Below are 18,456 nucleotides of genomic sequence, written 5' to 3' on the forward strand. Positions count from 1 at the left end.
AGAACGTGAGGGTTATAATTTTAGGGGAAGTATCTTAAGCACAAAGCTCTAATTGCCCATCAACATGCACAAGAACCGCAAAGCTGCATCATGACCACTGATTTGACACAAGTGTTGGTTAATGCTCTGGTGGAAACAAATTCATTTATAAAAGGAACACTACCCCAGAGTCTTGGGGTTATTTACAGCATCACCCAGAAGCATTACAAACTGGAACTGGAAATAGTTTTAACGCCAGTCATTACCAATTCATCTCCCACATCACATTGCTCCCACATCATATAAAAGGGGGCTTGAAGCCATTAGTTCTTCCCACATAAGCATATAATCATAGCCACATCAATCTGTTAGTCACAGATGCATAGCCCATGGCAGCCAAGAAGAAAAGCTATATTCATTGATACAAACCTATTCAGCGAGATTAAAGTCTCAAAAGAGGATGTACAAAGGGAGATCTCAGAACCTGAAGGGAAACCATTAAAGAGTTTGGGTTGACACACTGGGTACAACTACCAGACAGCCATTTTAATATCCCTTCCACATTGTACAAGCCCAACAGTCAGGCAGAATTAAGACATCCAATTGGTCATTATTTAATTCGGTATTACTTTCACTTTCACTCAGAGTGCGGCTTCTGGGATTTTCTACCTCAGATGACAAAATAACTTGACCAGCCTTGTGTACTATTCACCATAACTTGGGGAAGTGTGGAGAAGAGTGTCACCATTTGCCTTTTTGCCTCAGGCTGTGAGGTGTCTTGAGCCCGGCCTGGGGCTGCAAACGCAGAGGGGCTGTCAGGAACCTGGCAGGCCACAGTATTTACAGCAGAGATAAAGCAACTCAGGCCAGGGGGCCAAATGCAGTCCTCCAAGTGCATTTTTCTGGCCCTCAGGAGTCTCCCCACAATGCCCCCTCTCCCCAGGCCACAACCCTCCCCAGTCCTGCATTACACCAACCTCATGTGTGTGTTTTTTGGCTGACTGTAATGTGTCCTTGACCTTCAATAATTAATTTTGCTTACTCTGGAGGCAGGATAGAGGGGTTTGTGAGAATGCAAAATTCACATCCGTTGTTCTGCCCATTTTTGCCTTGGACCTGCCCATGACTGGCAAGTGGGCTCTGGAAGGGTGTCAAAAGGGAATGTGGCCTTTGACTCAAAAATGTCCTTGAGTCCTGAATGACAGCTAGGCTGCTTTGTTTAGCTCATCTTAGTGGGCCACAAATAGTGTAGCCCCGATATATGAAGGTGGACCCTTCCATGTGCAGTTTCTCATCATGGTGTGTGGTAGGGCTGGCACAAAAACAAAAGGAAAAACAAACAGAACTACCTGTGTATGCATTTGCACCTGTTAGGAGAAAGCCGCACCAAAATTTCAGTAGACAGGTGCATCTCACACACACACTTATAGAGCGGGAAGGAAATGGAAGCAGTGAGGTCAGGAGAAAAGGAAACAAAAAATAATACAATCTATGACAACTATGTTAAAACTTTTAACGCATGCAGAAATAAGCATTATGACTATTCACAAGGCCAGTAACTGATATCACAAATATCCTAGGTTGCTAAGTTACAGTGGTGCCTCGCTTAACGAATGCCCTGCTTAACGAAATTTCCGCTTAACGAAAGGATTTTTTGAGCGGAGGTTGCCTCGCTAGACGAATGCGTTTTACAAAAAATTCGTCTAGCGAATCGCGGTTTCCCATAGGAATGCATTGAAATTCAATTAATGCGTTCCTATGGGCAAAAAATAAAAAAAATCAATGCATTCCTATGGGATTCGCTAGACGAATTTTTTCATTATAAGAAAAGACCCGTGGAACGAATTAAATTCGTCTAGCGAGGCACCACTGTAATTAACTCTGGTCATCAAGTAAAGCCCAATGAGAACTGATCGTAGACACTTTAGTTTTCCTCTTTGGAGTTTGTGACACAACTAGATTTTTAAGTTGTCGGTGCTCATTTTATTTCACTCCATGTCTTTTTTATTTACCATATTTTATTCGATTTTTACTCTTGTACACATTTGAATTTGTTTTATGTGCTTATTTTTTTTTTTTTTTTTTTTTGCTTGGCGCTGCTTATTCACCATAACAATTAAGATGTGATTTGAGTCACCCACTAGCAGAGGGATAAAAACCCACTGGCACAATTCAACCCAAAGGTGATAAAATTGAACTTACTGACCAGCACAAAACCATTGAATTACAACTTAAGGCTACCTTTGAATTTCTTTTGATTTGAGAATGGCCAGATTCAGGCCAGTGATCTGAATGTTCTGGGCCGGCTGTGCTCTCCCTGCTGGTTTCTGATTACTGTCAGACAGTTACACTCTAAATAATGTTAACTCTGGTTTTCTATTTGCAAAGATTTGATTAAAAGTTTCCGATTGCAGTTAATAGGGAATTTAGCGTTAGCTGTAGCTAAGATAGTTACTGTACCCTTTATATTATTACCATAAATGTAGGACACACACAAAAAGCAAATGATTTCAAGTGGCGAAAACAAAACCACAAGTTCTCATTTCAATGGTTTATGAACAAAAAAATTATCGCTCTGTAGATGTAACCAGTGACGTTACTTCTTTTATAACAGAAGTAATGTACACACAGAAGAGTGAACACACATTTTTGAAGTGACGTGTTCTGTGTTCCGATTTTTAGTTTGAAACCTCTTGCCCAGGGGCAGGAAAGCCTTCTGAAAGCATTCTGGTACTAAGTGTTGCTAATAAATTCCAATAAATAATTCTCATAAATGTCTCAGCTAAAGGGGGAAAGCAGCGAAATGGAAGAAAAGCACCCATTTCTTGATCAGCAACAATCCACACCGATGCATTATTTTTAAGGGAGCTATTTCATAATACCTTGCACTTTTAATAAAGAACACCTTTTGGCTCAAGATGCCATAGGCGACTTCATGTGTGAAGTGGGACTCTCTCCTATGTGTGGGGCAGGAAACTGGTTCAGTGCCAAGGACTGCCCTGAAAACTTACCGTGATGCAGATTGCTATAGCACGTTTGATTATTTTAGCGTACTTCTTAAAAGACCTTGTTTTCATTCAGACTTTTTGCAGGATATACTTTGGTGATGGTGGCACATCATTAGATTGCAGGAAACCATTCCTGACCTGCTGAATTGTCTTTTTTTTCTTTTTTTATAAGAAGTCCTCCTGTTTGCTGACTCTGGGTCTAACATACACATGGATCGCTTGTTATCCTTCACTAGGAATGGAGAGCTGATGGCTTTCCCAGCTGTTGGTGGGACTGCAACTCCCAACACCTCTGACTCTTGGCTAAGACGGTTGGGGCTAATGTCAGCTAATTATAGTAATAATTTATTTTTTAATACGGTGCCATTCTATATGCACAGCACTTTTCAAAGACAAAATACAACAGGGTGAAGTGGATGAGAGTGTACGTGACAGGAAGAAACATAACAGAGGGAAAGCACTGCGACATCGTGGAGGATTTTGAGGACAAGATGCTTGGTACAGGATCCAGGAGTAGCTAGGAAGCCATTGCAGGGATTTAAGGAGGAGTCACATGATCATAGTTTGAGAATTTGAGTTCTCTTCATAGAATCATAGAATTGTAGAGTTGTAGGGGGACCCTGAGGATTCATCTAGTCCAACAACCCTGCAATGCAGAAATATGCAGCTGTCCCATACAGGGATCGAACCTGCAACCTTGGCGTTATCAGCACCACGCTCTCATGAACTGCGCTATCCAAGCTGACAATAATTAATTATCTTTGTTATAGACTTCGGAATTTCTTGTCATATAATTCCCATTCCTACCCCTCTCATCATCTTGTTAAATTTTTCAGTCCTTGAAAGCTGGCGTCTTTTGAAACAGCACATTATTATTAAAATTTATTTTTTTAAAAGGTGGAGTCTACTCAGCACAGGAATGGTTGTATCTGAAACAAACACAAGGTTCTACAATCAGCAGTTTCTCCATTCCAAATTAGCGGCTTTCCCTAGTTTTGTTCTTTCTTCGCCACCCAGTTGTGCCGTGGACAGTTCTTCTCTGTCAAATGTATCTTGAAGAGTTTTTACTTGTGTCTATGAAAAGAAGAATTGTCCCATTAATGGAAGGGCCGCCCTCTTCCTCTTTTACTTTTGAGATGGCCAGCTGAACGCCTGAGTTTTCGCCTTTCTTGGTGATGATGTTTCTCTGCTTCCTGCTGCTTTTTCTGTTGCTCTGACTGAAAACAATGCGGAAAATACCCATGTGAATACTGCACTTCCAAACCGTACTGATATACCAAGAGAGATGGAGAAAATATTACTTTATTCTAGTCAAATCCCCAAAAAACACAATTTACTAAGTAGTCACCCAAGAATTATTACAGCTGCGTTGTCTGTTAACTTTATCTTCTAGTTTCATGTACAAGCACATTTAATTATATTTAATCCTGTTTGCTCTGATTTTTAAAATAAATAAATAAATAAATAAATAAGTTCATTTTGGGGGAAATCTAATTATATATATATATATATATATAGAGAGAGAGAGAGAGAGAGAGAGAGAGAGAGAGAGTGTACAAGCTCAATTAAGGGTGCAATCCCGTGCCCACTTATTTAGGAGTAAGCCTTATTGAACTGAGCAGACATGTACAAGATTATACTGCAAGGCACTTTGTTTAAAGATACCCATGTTTCCATTTGTTCCCAATTTCCTTCTCACCACCAGTGTGTAGTCATTGGGGATACCACTAACAAAATATTTGATGCAGGGTGGAACATTCCTCCGCCCCCAACTTGTGCCTTGTGTTTATGCTAGAGCTGTGCTGGGTTCAAACAACACCCCCCCCCCCTCACCATCCCATACAAATGACTGAATAGAATTCCTAGCTTCCTAGGAGAGTCCTCCAGCAGCTTACAGAGATTCAGCAGCTTGCCTAGCTCACTGTTCCTACCCACAGCCAGAAGGAATGAAATAAATTATATAAACCAAGTAGAGGTATGCAAATCTGCTGAAGTTGCACAACACAAACACAGCCCAGCCCTTGAAACAATCCAAGTCGTACCAGAAGGCTGACTTAGCCCTTCCATTGCATTGCAATTAACACTGCATTAACTTACACCATTAAGACTTTAAGCTTACCTTTTTTAATTTAAAGGTAACTTGTTTACTTCCTACAGTGGTGTCATGCACGCTAAGTGCACCAACTCTCTCTTCGAGCTGCAAACGATCTCCGAGTGTTTTTCTGCAGGAGATACAAGAGGGGGAAAGTCAATTCTTAGTTTTTTTGTCGGCATATTAAAAGTACATAGAGGGGAAAAGATAACTACCTCTGTGTGCACACAAGTTATTTCCTGCCATTCCAAATATGACCACTAAAAAGAATTTCTGAAAATTTCACTCATATTACACACATACGAACATGAGGTTTGTATGCTCCACACACGCTGTATGTTTAAGATCCATTTTTACAGACTGCATAGGTGCTCCAGCAGAACAATTATATGCAAAACAGACTACAAAATACGCTTAAAAAACCCCAGAGCTCTACATAACCACACTTCTAATCTTTTATATGCCACATAAAATAAATCTCTTCTGTTTGGACAAAACAGAAAGCAAATTTTAGGTGAATGCGAAAAAAGCAAGTGAAGCAGCCTGAAGCATAGTTTATATACCAACATTTGTACCTCAGGTAAGAGGATACATTAGCACTAAGCAATTTTTGCACAAATCTTTTAACAAGCACTCTCACATGTAATTTATAGGGTACAAGAAGCTAAGACACTGCAATCCTGCATTTCCAAATCCAGATGCTAAGTTTAATCAAGGAATACCCCTAGAATATGTACATACCTGTTTCTGCAGATGAATGCAACCCCTATCAAGAGCTGGCCATCTACCCAATTCCGAGATCCAAGAATCACCAAGACACACCATCTCCTCCTTTATCAGGGTTCAGTGTCCATTTACTGGCCTGCATCCAGCTCATTACAGCAGCCTGGCACTAATCTAGATACAAACCCCTACCCCAACTAAGATGGTAAGAAGAAGTAGAGCTGGGTGTCATCGGCATATTGATGGCACCCTACTTCAAATTCCCTGATGGCTTCAGCAAATGGTTCCCTACAGATGTTAAACAATATTGGGAGCTGGTAAACAACATGGGGACCTTTGTGGGACCCTGTAGTTCCAAGTGCCATGGAGTTGGAAGAGAAGAACACCCCCATGCTGCTTTCTGAAAGCAGTGGAACCACAGTAACCCCGTGACCCTTACTCCCCACCCACAGAGCCAATTCAGTAAGATATTGTAGCTGATGGTCTCAAAAGGTACTGAGAAGTCCAAGAGATTCGACAGTATCACATCCCCCAATTTCGCTTCTGAAGGAAGTCATTTGCCAAGGCAAATTCAGTTGTGTGTGTAGATAATCTGTCTTCTCTACAAGCATCTCTATAAGCTTCTCTACAAGTTGGCTAACCACCAACCTCTTGAGCACTTTGCTCAGTAAGGGCAGTAGTTTTGCAAACTGCTAGAATACGGGATACTTTTGCCATTGCCACCCCCCTCCCCTTGTCTTCTCCCCTCCGTACCACTGTTTATTGTTCAGTGTGTGTGTGTCTGTGTGTTTTACGGTTGTTAAGGGAAAACTTAATACAGTATTAATATAAGCTTTGAGCAACACTGAGTCAGGAATATGATAAAGCAACACCCAGTCTTATATAAAAGAGTCATAAATCTCTTCAAAATGCCATAATAAAAAGCAAAATGTCTAGCCATTAGGTGGATTGGGGAGACATTAAGACAGTTAAGATTTGGGGTGGGGGGTGGGGACTGGCCCTGTTAGCACCTTAACAAAAAAAATGTGCCATAAGCTTCTCTGGATCAGAGTCTACTTCATGCCACGATACATTAAATTAGTTACAGGGCTCTTGTTGTTTTTGCTACAGCAAACTAATATGGTGGCCCTTCTTGGAGACTGAGGAAGTAACGTTACATATGCTACAACAAAATGAAAAAAATAAAGAGAGATATATATCTGGCATCTACTAGATATCCTGAAGAATACAACATTTTGCCATTCAAGAATGCCATCCTCAGCTGGAGTAACATGATTTTATACACCTGAAGGTGGGACTTTACTCTCTGAAAGGACATTCCATGCAGCCACTAGGTAAAAGTGCTCTCATTTGGCTTCCACTTTTTAAAAAACCTAAGTAGACCACATAAAATTACTCTTCAGTTTTGCCAATATAAAAATTGCCATGTTTCTCTTTCTTACTGGTTCTCAGCCACAAGAAACCTGTGTGTTTTGCTTAACTTTTGAGACAGATATAGAGAACTTTCTAGATGTTATATGTTTTAAGAATGAGGAATCAGCCGTTGTGTATTTCTTCATCCCAATATCCCTAGATGTAACTGCAAACCTGCCTAGCTTGTAGCAATACCTTAAGACTGATACTAAAATGCAGACTTTAATGGTTTCTATCACCAAGCCAGTTTTTCTACTTCCCTTAATAGCCAATTTGATGAAGAGTTCTAGAACTTGAAAGCTTTCTCACTATTTTGTGACATTACGGTTGGTCTAATAAAAGTATAGCCCTCTTGTGAATCCTGGAATTATGACTAACCAGAAGTTCTTCTTTCTGTGTGACAGGTTTCATGGACAGCAGACCAACTAATTAGCACCTAGTTTTTCAGGTAATTATTCGGCTAGCATAAGGGGGAAGAGAAGGAAAGGCCCATCTAAGCTCATCATTCTGTCACCAACAGTGACCAGCTAGATGCCTCCTGGGATGTTCCCAAGCAGGGCGTGTTTGCTCCCAGAGTTCGTAATTACAGGAAAACTGTATATGGTGGTTCTGTTCTTGAGTACAATGGCTAACAGGCACTGAGACATCTGTTTTTGCCATGAATTTGTCTAATCCCCAAGCTAATACTCACCATTACACCTTGCAGCAATTAATTCTATAACTATAGTAACCACGATACTCCCTATTGTATCTTTGCTATTTAAAGCAACCATATTCAGAAGCTGTTTCTAGAACAGCCTAAACCTGTTTCCTTCAAAACATGCAGGTGACCTGAAGTATACTAATAAAATCCTTTCACTTAAAACTTAGGATGATCAAAGGTGCTATTATGATAATATGAAACATAGTAATGTAAGATATTACAATCATAGGTAATAAGTTGTGGGGATATATCTATATATCTATAAACTTTGTTAATAATGATTATACTCCAATATAAATAATGAAATCTACTGAACTTTCTTCAAGACAAACTTCACTAAGAACTATTGTTTAATGCTAATAGCAAGTTCCTGTAGTAGACAAAATTAAGAGTGCAAAAATTGCTTGTCTTAACAACAAAGAAAAAAAACCTACCAAGCCCAAAGACTAAAAAGTCAAGCCCTGTTCTAACAAATTTATAAGCAATTCTAATCGCCAAGGGTGTTTTTTTTGGGGGGGGGGCAGCACTGGTAAGCTTCTGGTGTAGAGAAATTAAATTATCCACCAGTTCTAGCAAAAATTTGGATATGGATTGCAAAAATTTGATTGCTGCTTATAAACAGAACAATATGAAGTTGGTTAATGAGGCAAGGGATGCAAGAAAAGTTTGGAGATATTCTTTAGACTGGTTCAGACAGGCTGACAGCTAGCTGGAAACAGGTCTTGTGACCAATCAGCATGGGTGCACATTAGGGTTTAAGGGGCTGCAATCCATTCACAATGACACAACACACTGCTGAGTCTCTCTGGGTGTAGCCCTATGTTGTATTTTTAGACAGCGGACTGGTGTGTGTCCAAGAGGGGCACCTCCTTTGATCCTTCCCCAGCACCATGTCTGGCTGTAGAAACAACCATCCCCAGAAGAAATCAGTGCAACATCCAAATGAGCCTCTCAAACACAATTCAAGGGGAGGGGATGGAATTAACTGCAAGCCCGGTGAATGAAACAGAGGTGTTAGCCTTACTTCATTAACTTTTGCCTTTTGGCGGTGTCCTTGAAACTTCTAAATTCTTCTCCAGCTTTAATCTCAAAGAACTTAGGTTCCAGGACTGTTTGCTGATCCTCCTTGAACCACTTCTGCTGTTTTAATTTTTCCTCTTGGCGTAGAAGTCTGCGCTGTTTCCTGACCTCTTCAACCCAACCTTTTTCATCATCTGAAGTCTCAGAACTTTCTGCATCACTTGGTTTTCCTTCTGGTTCTTCCTCTTCTTCCTGCAGACAAAAATAACTACTTTAAAAAAAGAAAGAAAAACAGCAACAAGCCACCCCCCCCTCCCCACAACACACTAGTTAATGTTCCTTAGAAGAACAATTTATCCAATTAGAGTACGTGACACTCTACAGATGCACTCTTTGGAGAGGGCTATAATTCTAACGGTGGGGGTTGGGGTGGTTAAATGGCATGGAACACAAGGGAACAGAAGGCATTTGCAACAGTGTTCTTCATAAAACTACATTATTAAATAAACAGTTCTAGTTCGGATATATACAACTCTCAGATATAAAAGGAGCAGAATAAATTTAATAATTTGGATGCAATCTTCATAGAAGAGAGGAACACACAGCAACAAAATCTCTTTTTGTCAAATATTCACTGATCCCATCCCCAGTCTCACCCCCACACCCGTAGCATGTGATTTAGCCTGGCCCCATTTGAACATCTCACAACAACAACAATCAACCATTACTACTGGGTTACAAAACCACTTAGATCACAGTTACACAACTACCTATTTGCCTGCCTATAAGAGGAAAGGGACATTGGCAACCAGCTGGTAATAATTAAGATCTTCTGAGTCCAGAGTAGGCTTCTTCAGGAACAACTGAACCACTCCCTCACTCAAGGAGACACTGAACTATTCCTGGACCCAGCTGGTCAACCCCTCCCTGCTCACTGCAATGGGCCCTAGAAGGACAGGTAGCCACAAAGTGGGCAACACTTGGTCAAGCATATTTGTCCACATCCTCAGGCCTCAAAAGCTGAAATTTTTATTTTAAAATGCAAGACCAGATAGAAGTAGTCCAAATATGAAAAGAGAGTTGGAGTAAAATCCCCAGCTCAACCACCATTCTCATGTCTACCGGTATTGAAAAAACCAATTCAAGAGTTGGTCCTGCTACATGGATTAGGTCAGGCAAAGGCAAACTTGGCCCTCCAGATGTTTTGGGACTACAATTCCCATCATTCCTGATCACTGGTCCTGTTAGCTAGGGATCATGGGAGTTGTAGTCCCCAAATATCTGGAGGGCCAAGGATTAGGTCAACAAAATGTTGGGACAGCTTCCAGAGTCCTCAGCCTCCTCTGTCAAGGTAGCACTGGCATGAATGCTGAGGTCTTTCAGGACCAACATCCTGCGGTCCTAAACACCAAATCAGAGAGAACCTCTATCAGTTCAGGCTGAGAAAGGCAGAATCCCTTATCTGGCACAGCTGCCCAACACACCAAACACAAAGTGGAAATTGTGACCCATCTCAACAGGAAATCTGGAGAGGGAGAAGGGATTATTATACATGACAGAAACACCACCTCCTTAAGTCCTCAAGCTTATCCTGGCACTGAATTGAGCATTCGGGGGAACACAGCTGAAGAGATCAACTCCACCTAACTCATCCACCCAGGTTTGGGTGATCCAAGCTAGTTCAAGCTCATTATCCACGATTTATTGAAGCACAGAGTTTTTAGTATGTATATTCTTGCATGCTCATAGACATTTTAAAGCATAGCTGACTTGCACCCCGAATGCAGTGCCTCTCATATTCAGCCCTACCTGTGCCTTGCATGTTATCTGTGCTTAGAGTATAATTATGGAACATTCATCACATGTTATGTGAGGGAGGCAAATACTCCCCTTGTTGGATTGCCTGGATGTGTACCTGAGGGCAGGGTTAGGTGGAGAAAATAAGGCTATACAGAGTCCTATTGGGAATCCTCTGTATAAGGGCACTGAGTCCCCAATGTGATTGGATGGTGTTCACATTCTTGCAAATGTATGTTAGAGAACAAAAGGCAAATCCTAAAACCTCACAGATTTACCTCTCCTAGGGTTTCTTGGTGCTCCAAGATCTTTAATTTCTGTTTCCTTTTCTCACTTATTTTGGAAACAAGTGGATTAAGCAGTCTGAACTCTTCACTCTTCTCATCCACCTGGAAATCTGGGTTCTCAAACATGACTTTGAAGCGATCATCATTAAGAATGCTAGGCATTTTCTAGAAGGAAACAGAACAAAAACGAAGTCAAGAGCTGGCTATAAAGCTTACAACTTTCTAACAAACCTGGTTTGCCGTCAGGTTTCACAAAGCAAGAAGGCCTTCTGTAAAATAAAGGCTATATTTTCTTCACCAGAAGGGAAAGGGGAATAATTAAAATTGTCATTCTGCCAAGAGATTCCTTTGTCATTCAATGAACAACACTGGACACCACACACCAAACTTCATATTGCATATAGCACATGTTTCATATACTAGACATAACTATTGAAGTGAAAATATCCCAAAAAAGTTTAAAAACATTGGATGGAGACAAACTGTGACCAAGGATGACTCACCAACAGCATCAACCTAAATACTTTTCATGTACCACAGAGCCAAGTCATGGGAAGGGTAGGAAATACTTTGGATGTCTAACTATTTTAAGCTGTTGTCTAGAAATGTGAAATCAAAATTTTCCAGACTTGCTTATGATATGATCACAAGCTACTAAAATAGGATGGCAACCACACATGGAATGGAAAATACATCTGCCCCACAAAGGATGTCTATTGTAACTCTTCATGTACCTGTCAAACACACATGTATCCATGCCTGTTTCTACATATGTGCATTTCTGCATATCTCATCTGAGATATTTCAAAACTAAATAACGTTTGAAAAATCTACAGCAAGAAGAAGAATAGCTATGTATATCAGGCAGACATGGTGTTGGCAGCCTGCACAGACTTCTTTGAGGAACATGAAAAGGATGGAAGTCGATGCCCACCTGGTGCTTGGCAACATGTCTGTATGAACCATTAAACAGACATTGCTGGAAAGTTTGGAGCCAAATCTTTTAGTCACAGACACCATTAAATTAAGCAAGTCTAGTATGGGAAAACTTGGGCAGCTGGAATGTCTCACTTACGAACTTCAGCAAGCGTGGCAGCTTCATCTTTAAAGTGAGCCATATTTTTAATTAAGATTATGACGCTTTAATGAGTAGCTTAGTAACAAATGCTCAATTTTTTTATTAGTTAGGAAAATGCCATTTGACTGCTGCCGTTGGAAAAGTACTAACACCTGGGAATCGATCTGGTCCAACAGCATGTTTGTACAGCTGCCCAGAAAGGAAAATTCTTTGAGCAGCTATGGCAGGTCTAAAAATATGCAAAAAGAACAACTAAGAGGAATATTACTAAGGCCAGCTGCTTTATGGCCCATCAGGGAAACAGTCAGGTGCTGGCGCCATAAATTATTTTACATTTAAAGTGAGAAAGCTGTAAAGGCCAAGTTTAAAATGTCAGACGAGCCAAGGACGTAATGCTTATGTGATAAAAGCTGCTGCTTCTCCCACCCACTCATGCTGCCTAGGTTTTGACTTTCCTATGCAGAGAAGCTGGGTTGGAGTTAATAGTGATCAAAGCAAACTCAGGCTATCACGCATGACAACTTTTATCACAATATTAACTCCACGTCAACTTCTGCATCTTGGTACTCTTGATAATTTCCTCAATTACTGCACACAAAATTTTGCCTTAGCTCAATGGTAATATGCTTAGTAACAGGCTCAGGTTAGAAATATAGTAGACACAGAGGCTTATGAGCGAGGTAACCTATTAGTACTATTCAAGTGCTGATTAACTGCAAACAGGTTATGTTCTGCCAAGTCAAGTAAGCATATGAAGTGACCTTACACCTGTTCGAACTATTGGCTCATTAGTTCCAGTACTGTCTACCAAGGCCGGGGCTAGGGAAAATATCTTTCCTAGCCCTGCAAGCAGAGACCCTTTAACCAGAGATGTCAGAGTTTGAACCAAGGGCAATCACTGCAAGGGACATTATCTCTCATGGTTCTACAGCTCTCTACCCAACTGCATATAGAAATACGCTTACCCTGAAAACAGAAGCACTGATTCAATTTGGCATGTCTAATATTTGAAGGCCTCTCCCATTTTACTATTGCTGTACAAAAGCAATGGCAGAAACAGGGAAGGATATCCTCTTACCTTTTGCTTCTTTCTTCTTGTATTTTGTGGCTCTTCTCCTTCCTCGATCAACTTCAGCGCAAGCTCTTTATTAACCTTGGGAAGTTTCTAGTGAATGAAAGAAATGTTAAAATTATGGGCTACTGAACAAACCGCACTTAAGTCAAAGGACATTCTGCAGCCGTGGTTTGTTTCAGCATACTCTGCTCCGCGTCCACCGCTGGCTTGTTACCCTTAAGACTTTGCGGTGCCCAAATGCTGGCACTGCCTTCCATGCCCCCCTCCCCATTGCCCTTTTTGTTGCTTGGCTGTAGGAGCAAGGGTATGGAAATCTTCTTGGTGGTCTTATACAGCTCTTGTCAAACAGCCATTCTCCCCTTCCATTCCTCCAGGAAAGAAACACCCACACTCCTTTGCGGCTTGATTCTTTTATCTGTCAACCATCGGTTTTTACCATGTATTTAGACTTTTGAGTTTAGTAAGCATTGCTTAAGTTGGTACCACCTTCAACCTCCTTTCCCCTACACTCTGTGCTGCCGGGTGCTTTGAATTTTACTAATGTATTTTACTAATGCACACACAAGCAGCTTCATCTGTTAAGTTGTAATGGCTGTCAGAAATTGAACCTCTTTTAAATTAGATGCTTTGCAAGTATTTACTTTGGTTATTTCTCCTCACTTAATCAGAGTACCATATTCTGACAATATAGGAGAGGCTGTTGATCACGTGTGACATCCAACAGCGTCCTCCCCCCAGGGTGAAAGATTTCTGCACGGGCAATGGTAACCTCCTTTCTTCTTTTCTTCCCCCTCCAAATCTGCTCTGGAGGGGTCAGGGACCCTTCCAGAGGAGATAAGTAAATGTGCATAGCAGGGGGAAGAAAGGGGTCCGTGGAACACTAAATATCACCCAGTGTGTCTCAGAGCATCACAAATGTACAGGATTGGTAGAGTAACTCCTCCATCACTCCATAATGGACTGTTTATGGAAACTTCATTGAACAGTTAAAACTGCACCTTTACCTTTAGTTGCACTCTTTGTGCCCGCGTTTCTTCAATCTTCTGCCTAATTTTCTCTCTTCTGTATTCCTCATAGGCAAAAGGATTCACCATCATTTTTACCTGCAAACACAAAACAGTAAGTGGCGAAAAGGAAAGAACTCATAAGATGCCCTATTTCTAAGCAGCCATATTTTGCCCAGTTCACCTTGTGATACAGTCGTATGTCCATGAAAAAGCCATGCATATATGCTCGGAGAAGTGGTGATCCAATAAGATGAGCCAGCCCTGAGGTGGAGAGGGGCAGGGGGAAGGGAGAGAGAGAAAGAGACACGACAGAAAATATTAATGTATCAGGAAATATTTTGGCTACATCACAGAAGGTATTTTTTTTTAAAGTAAAATAAAATTGGGCTTGTAATTTTCTTGGGGGATGGTTGTACATAATCATTTGCAAAAATTGTGAAAGTTCCCATTTTGCAGGCTTCACACATGTTCAGAACCTGGCAGACATTGGAACGTATTTACACCTTCACTGCATACAAAGGTTCGCCCATTTTTCCAACAACATTATTGGGAGTGTGCCATGTGTGAAAGGAGCCCTTTGAATGGGTTGCCTTTCCAACATGGCAATAGGGATAAAATGTACACTTGATATACGTTGCCAGGCAAAAATCTGCAAACTGTCATGTAAAATTTCTTGCTAGCTTGATGTAGGCTTTGTAGGAAAAAGGAAAAAGACGAGGAGTCGTGTGTTGTACCCACAACTCAGTCATCGCGTCAAAAAGAGATGGGCTAGGATAGGCAAACCAACACTGCTGGCCTCTCTCTCTCAGCAGCAGGAGGCAGCAACTACAGCAGCATGTAAACAAAATGAGTAACTGAGAGCAGAATTAATGAAAAAGAACAAGAAAGAATAAATTCTTGCATCTTTCAAGGCAGTAATGTTTAGTAATGTTGTTTAGTCATGTCCGACTCTTCGTGACCCCATGGACCAGAGCACGCCAGGCACTCCTCCCGCAGTTTGGTCAGACTCAGGTTGGTAGCTTCAAGACACTGTCCAACCATCTCATCCTCTGTCGTCCCCTTCTCCTTGTGCCCTCAATCTTTCCCAACATCAGGGTCTTTTCTAGGGAGTCTTCTCTTCTCATGAGATGGCCTAAGTATTGGAGCCAGGCAGTAATACTGTACCTAAATTGTCAAGGTCTTTTCTTGTTACGAACTTGTAGTCATCATATACAGTCGTCTCTGGGTTTTCCTCCAGCTCTTCTGTCAAGTTATCAAGAAACGAGCACCATTTTGGAGCAGGACCTAAAACCTGTAAATGCACCAAGGTTAGTCGTAACCACTGTTTCTGTGACATTCCAACAGCTGTTATAACATAATTTGTCATTATTTTAACCAGAACACTGAACTTCTAACTTTGCAGACAAGAGGACAGCCAGATGAGGAAGCCTGTTTAGACTGTACAAGTCCTGGTAAGATGCAAGTCTGAACAGTATAAGTGAAGTACAGTCAAACCATTAAGCTATAGTAATTGTGTGGCAAACTGCGGTTCAAAAACAAATACAGGGGATTCAGTCCACCCACTATATACAGTGGTGCCTCGCAAGACAAAATTAATTCATTCTGCGAGTCGCTTCGTCTTGCGATAATTTTGTCTTGTGAAGTGTGGTTTGCTGCGGCAAAAAACAAACAAACCGCCAAAAACCACAAGATGCCATTTCTTAATAGAAGGTGCATTAATGAAGGTATTCACACAGACATGGCAAATTCATGCAAATAGGTTTACCACATATTGCTAAAAGAGCAACACAATTAAATTAAAAAAAATGATTTGTAGGTATGTTTTTCAGTCGTCTACTAGACTCATGTAAATCCACGTCAATCAGCACAATATTTATTGCAGCACTCCAAATCATTTATGGTGATGTAGGGTTTGCTGATTTTAACTCCCCCCCCCACTTGTTGGAATCGAATAGATTCCAGTATGTGCAAGGTGTTGCGGGGGGAGGTGGGGAGGTCACAGAAGTTTTTCAGCTCCCTGATTTTAGAGGTCAGGGGGTCCTCCATAAAAAGCCTGCCATTGCAAGCCCACCCACCCCACAATACATATACAGCTTTCTCAGGATCCCAGTCAAGGCTACATGCAAACAGGCCCTGCTGGATCCAGGTCAGCAACTTCAACTTTTTTTTTTTTTGTAAAACCTCCTGAAGGTTGTGTGTAGATATAGATAGACACAGATAAAAGTAGTTTACATACAGATCCCGTTCACCCGGTCAAATGCACTGCTTAATAAACAGATACTGTATGCATCAGCTTCAGACATCCACACATACCAGTTTCTGCAAGCAAGTGAAAAACCCAGCAAACTGCAGGTAACCATAGCTTCCTGTTACGCCCCAAACTGAGAAAGTGTGATGAATGGCTTCTAAACAATCCAGAATATATCAAGCCATGGTTTTAAATTTGGGTTCAAGATTGTGGCTTGCTTGGAAGCCATTACTTATAATTTCCCTGTTTGGATGCAAAAGGAAGCTACAATGTTAACGGCAATTTCCTGGCTTGTCTGAAACTTGTGCACATCTTGACCGATTAAGCGAAGATTTGGCCACACAAATGTGAAGACTGTGGCACTAAATGCACATTTTCATTGTGCTGAGCTTAGAGCTGATCCTCCCATGTTTTGGAAATGCAATGTTTCATTCCCCTTTCCTCCACTTTGAGATGGACGCTAATGACATCATATGCCGAAACACTCAAATTAAACATGGGGGACAGGTTGAATACCACAATAATACATGGAATATGGATGAAACATTGTATGGATTCATACAGCCCCCGGGAGGGGGGGGGTCAGTTATGACCCCTGATGCATAGCTGCCAAGTTTTCCCTTTTCTCGCGAGGAAGCCTATTCAGCATAAGAGGAAATCCCTTAAAATAAGGGATAACTTGGCAGCTATGCCCTGATGCCACCCTACTGATGTATCACAAAATTAGGTTTCCATTTCCTCCAAAATTCAGACCGACTAAACCCTTTTCCACTGTTGATATCAATCTCTCTCCCACTTCATGCGCACACAGTCACACCCGGTGAAGCTAGATTATTTGAGTAACCGGAGAGTGCATCAAGGTAAACATCAAAAGCCCTCTCCCCGAGGGAAGGAAACAGGAAATAATGGCAAGTTCGGAATACCCAAAGCACCTACAAAATGGAACGTTAGAGGGTCTGCTTCCTTTTTAAAATTGTTATCAGTGGTGATAATTTAAGTGAAAACAAACAAGGAATTCTAAAAGGTCACGGTCACTATCCAAATACACTACTCGATTAACCCAAAAAAGTATATGTATCTTTGCTGTGCTGTACATATATGCTCTGAATACAATGGCTGAGACAATGTCCACTTGAGCTACTGTATATTATGTGAACAACTGTTCTACATTGGGGAGGGGTGTGGATTCACAAAAATGTCAGTATTGTAACACGTGGGAAAAACAGTAATCACAAAATATTACTTTAAAAACTAACATGGTTTCTGGATATTGAATGTCAGCTGTTTCTAGTGGACATTATTTTCCAATTCCAAGCTGTTTAAAAATATTTCATTGGCATCATTAACGTTTATTTATTTTGTGTATCCACACAATGTTTGGGGGAGAACTACCAATGACTAAAGATAAGTTGCATTTATACAACAGGCTGAGTTAAAAACTACTCATCCAAATATGCTGCGTCTGTTAAATTTAACTGCTGACATTTCTTGCGAAGTAAGCTGTTGTATCTCAGTGGACCACAATTTGTGAGGGTTTTTAGTGCGTCGTTGGTGCAATCTTAAAAGAAAAAGGTAACAGGGGGCACTTGTACCAGAGTTGCAGAAAACTGCCACAACGGAGAGCTACGCATATAATGAAACAGGGAGATTCAGACATATCTTTGTCCCTTTCAGAATCAGAAGAATCTTTATTTGCATCAGCCACTAGCCATAGCAATAAAATAAAATGTACTGAAGATAGAGGTAAAAACATAACTATACAAAATACACTTTGGAGGTTTGCATCAATAATCAAATAATAGATCTCATTCTAACCCCCCCTGCTAAAAACCTTGCAGTTTTTGTCCACCCCTTTTTTTGCTTTGCTAAATATCCTTGACTACACATAAAACCCCTGCTCCTCATTCTTTCCATAACAACGTCCTTGACATTGAATCCACCCCATCACAAATATCCTGCTATGAGAAAGTGCCCGAGCTAAGCATATTGTAGTTTTATTAAATTTATTTTTCAGCCTTATATGATA

General features: G+C 40.9%; 1 protein-coding gene across 1 annotated transcript in view; it reads right to left on the reverse strand.

Annotated features, from left to right (window-relative positions):
• Positions 1 to 2,411: 2,411 nt before the first annotated feature.
• NOL10 (nucleolar protein 10) overlaps positions 2,412 to 18,456 on the reverse strand; it is a 38,250-nt gene continuing 22,205 nt past the window's right edge. Inside the window, exons 14-21 of the mRNA XM_035109856.3 lie at positions 15,347 to 15,473; positions 14,364 to 14,443; positions 14,180 to 14,278; positions 13,179 to 13,265; positions 11,014 to 11,187; positions 8,943 to 9,190; positions 5,107 to 5,209; positions 2,412 to 4,204 (exon numbers count right to left, since the gene is read on the reverse strand). Coding sequence (XP_034965747.3) covers positions 4,085 to 4,204; positions 5,107 to 5,209; positions 8,943 to 9,190; positions 11,014 to 11,187; positions 13,179 to 13,265; positions 14,180 to 14,278; positions 14,364 to 14,443; positions 15,347 to 15,473 — 1,038 coding nt within the window. The 3' untranslated portion in view covers positions 2,412 to 4,084. The remainder of the gene's footprint in view (positions 4,205 to 5,106; positions 5,210 to 8,942; positions 9,191 to 11,013; positions 11,188 to 13,178; positions 13,266 to 14,179; positions 14,279 to 14,363; positions 14,444 to 15,346; positions 15,474 to 18,456) is intronic.

Source organism: Zootoca vivipara, chromosome 3 (genome assembly GCF_965207765.1).
Source record: "Zootoca vivipara chromosome 3, rZooViv2.hap1.1, whole genome shotgun sequence".
In the NCBI taxonomy this organism is placed as follows: domain Eukaryota; kingdom Metazoa; phylum Chordata; class Lepidosauria; order Squamata; family Lacertidae; genus Zootoca; species Zootoca vivipara.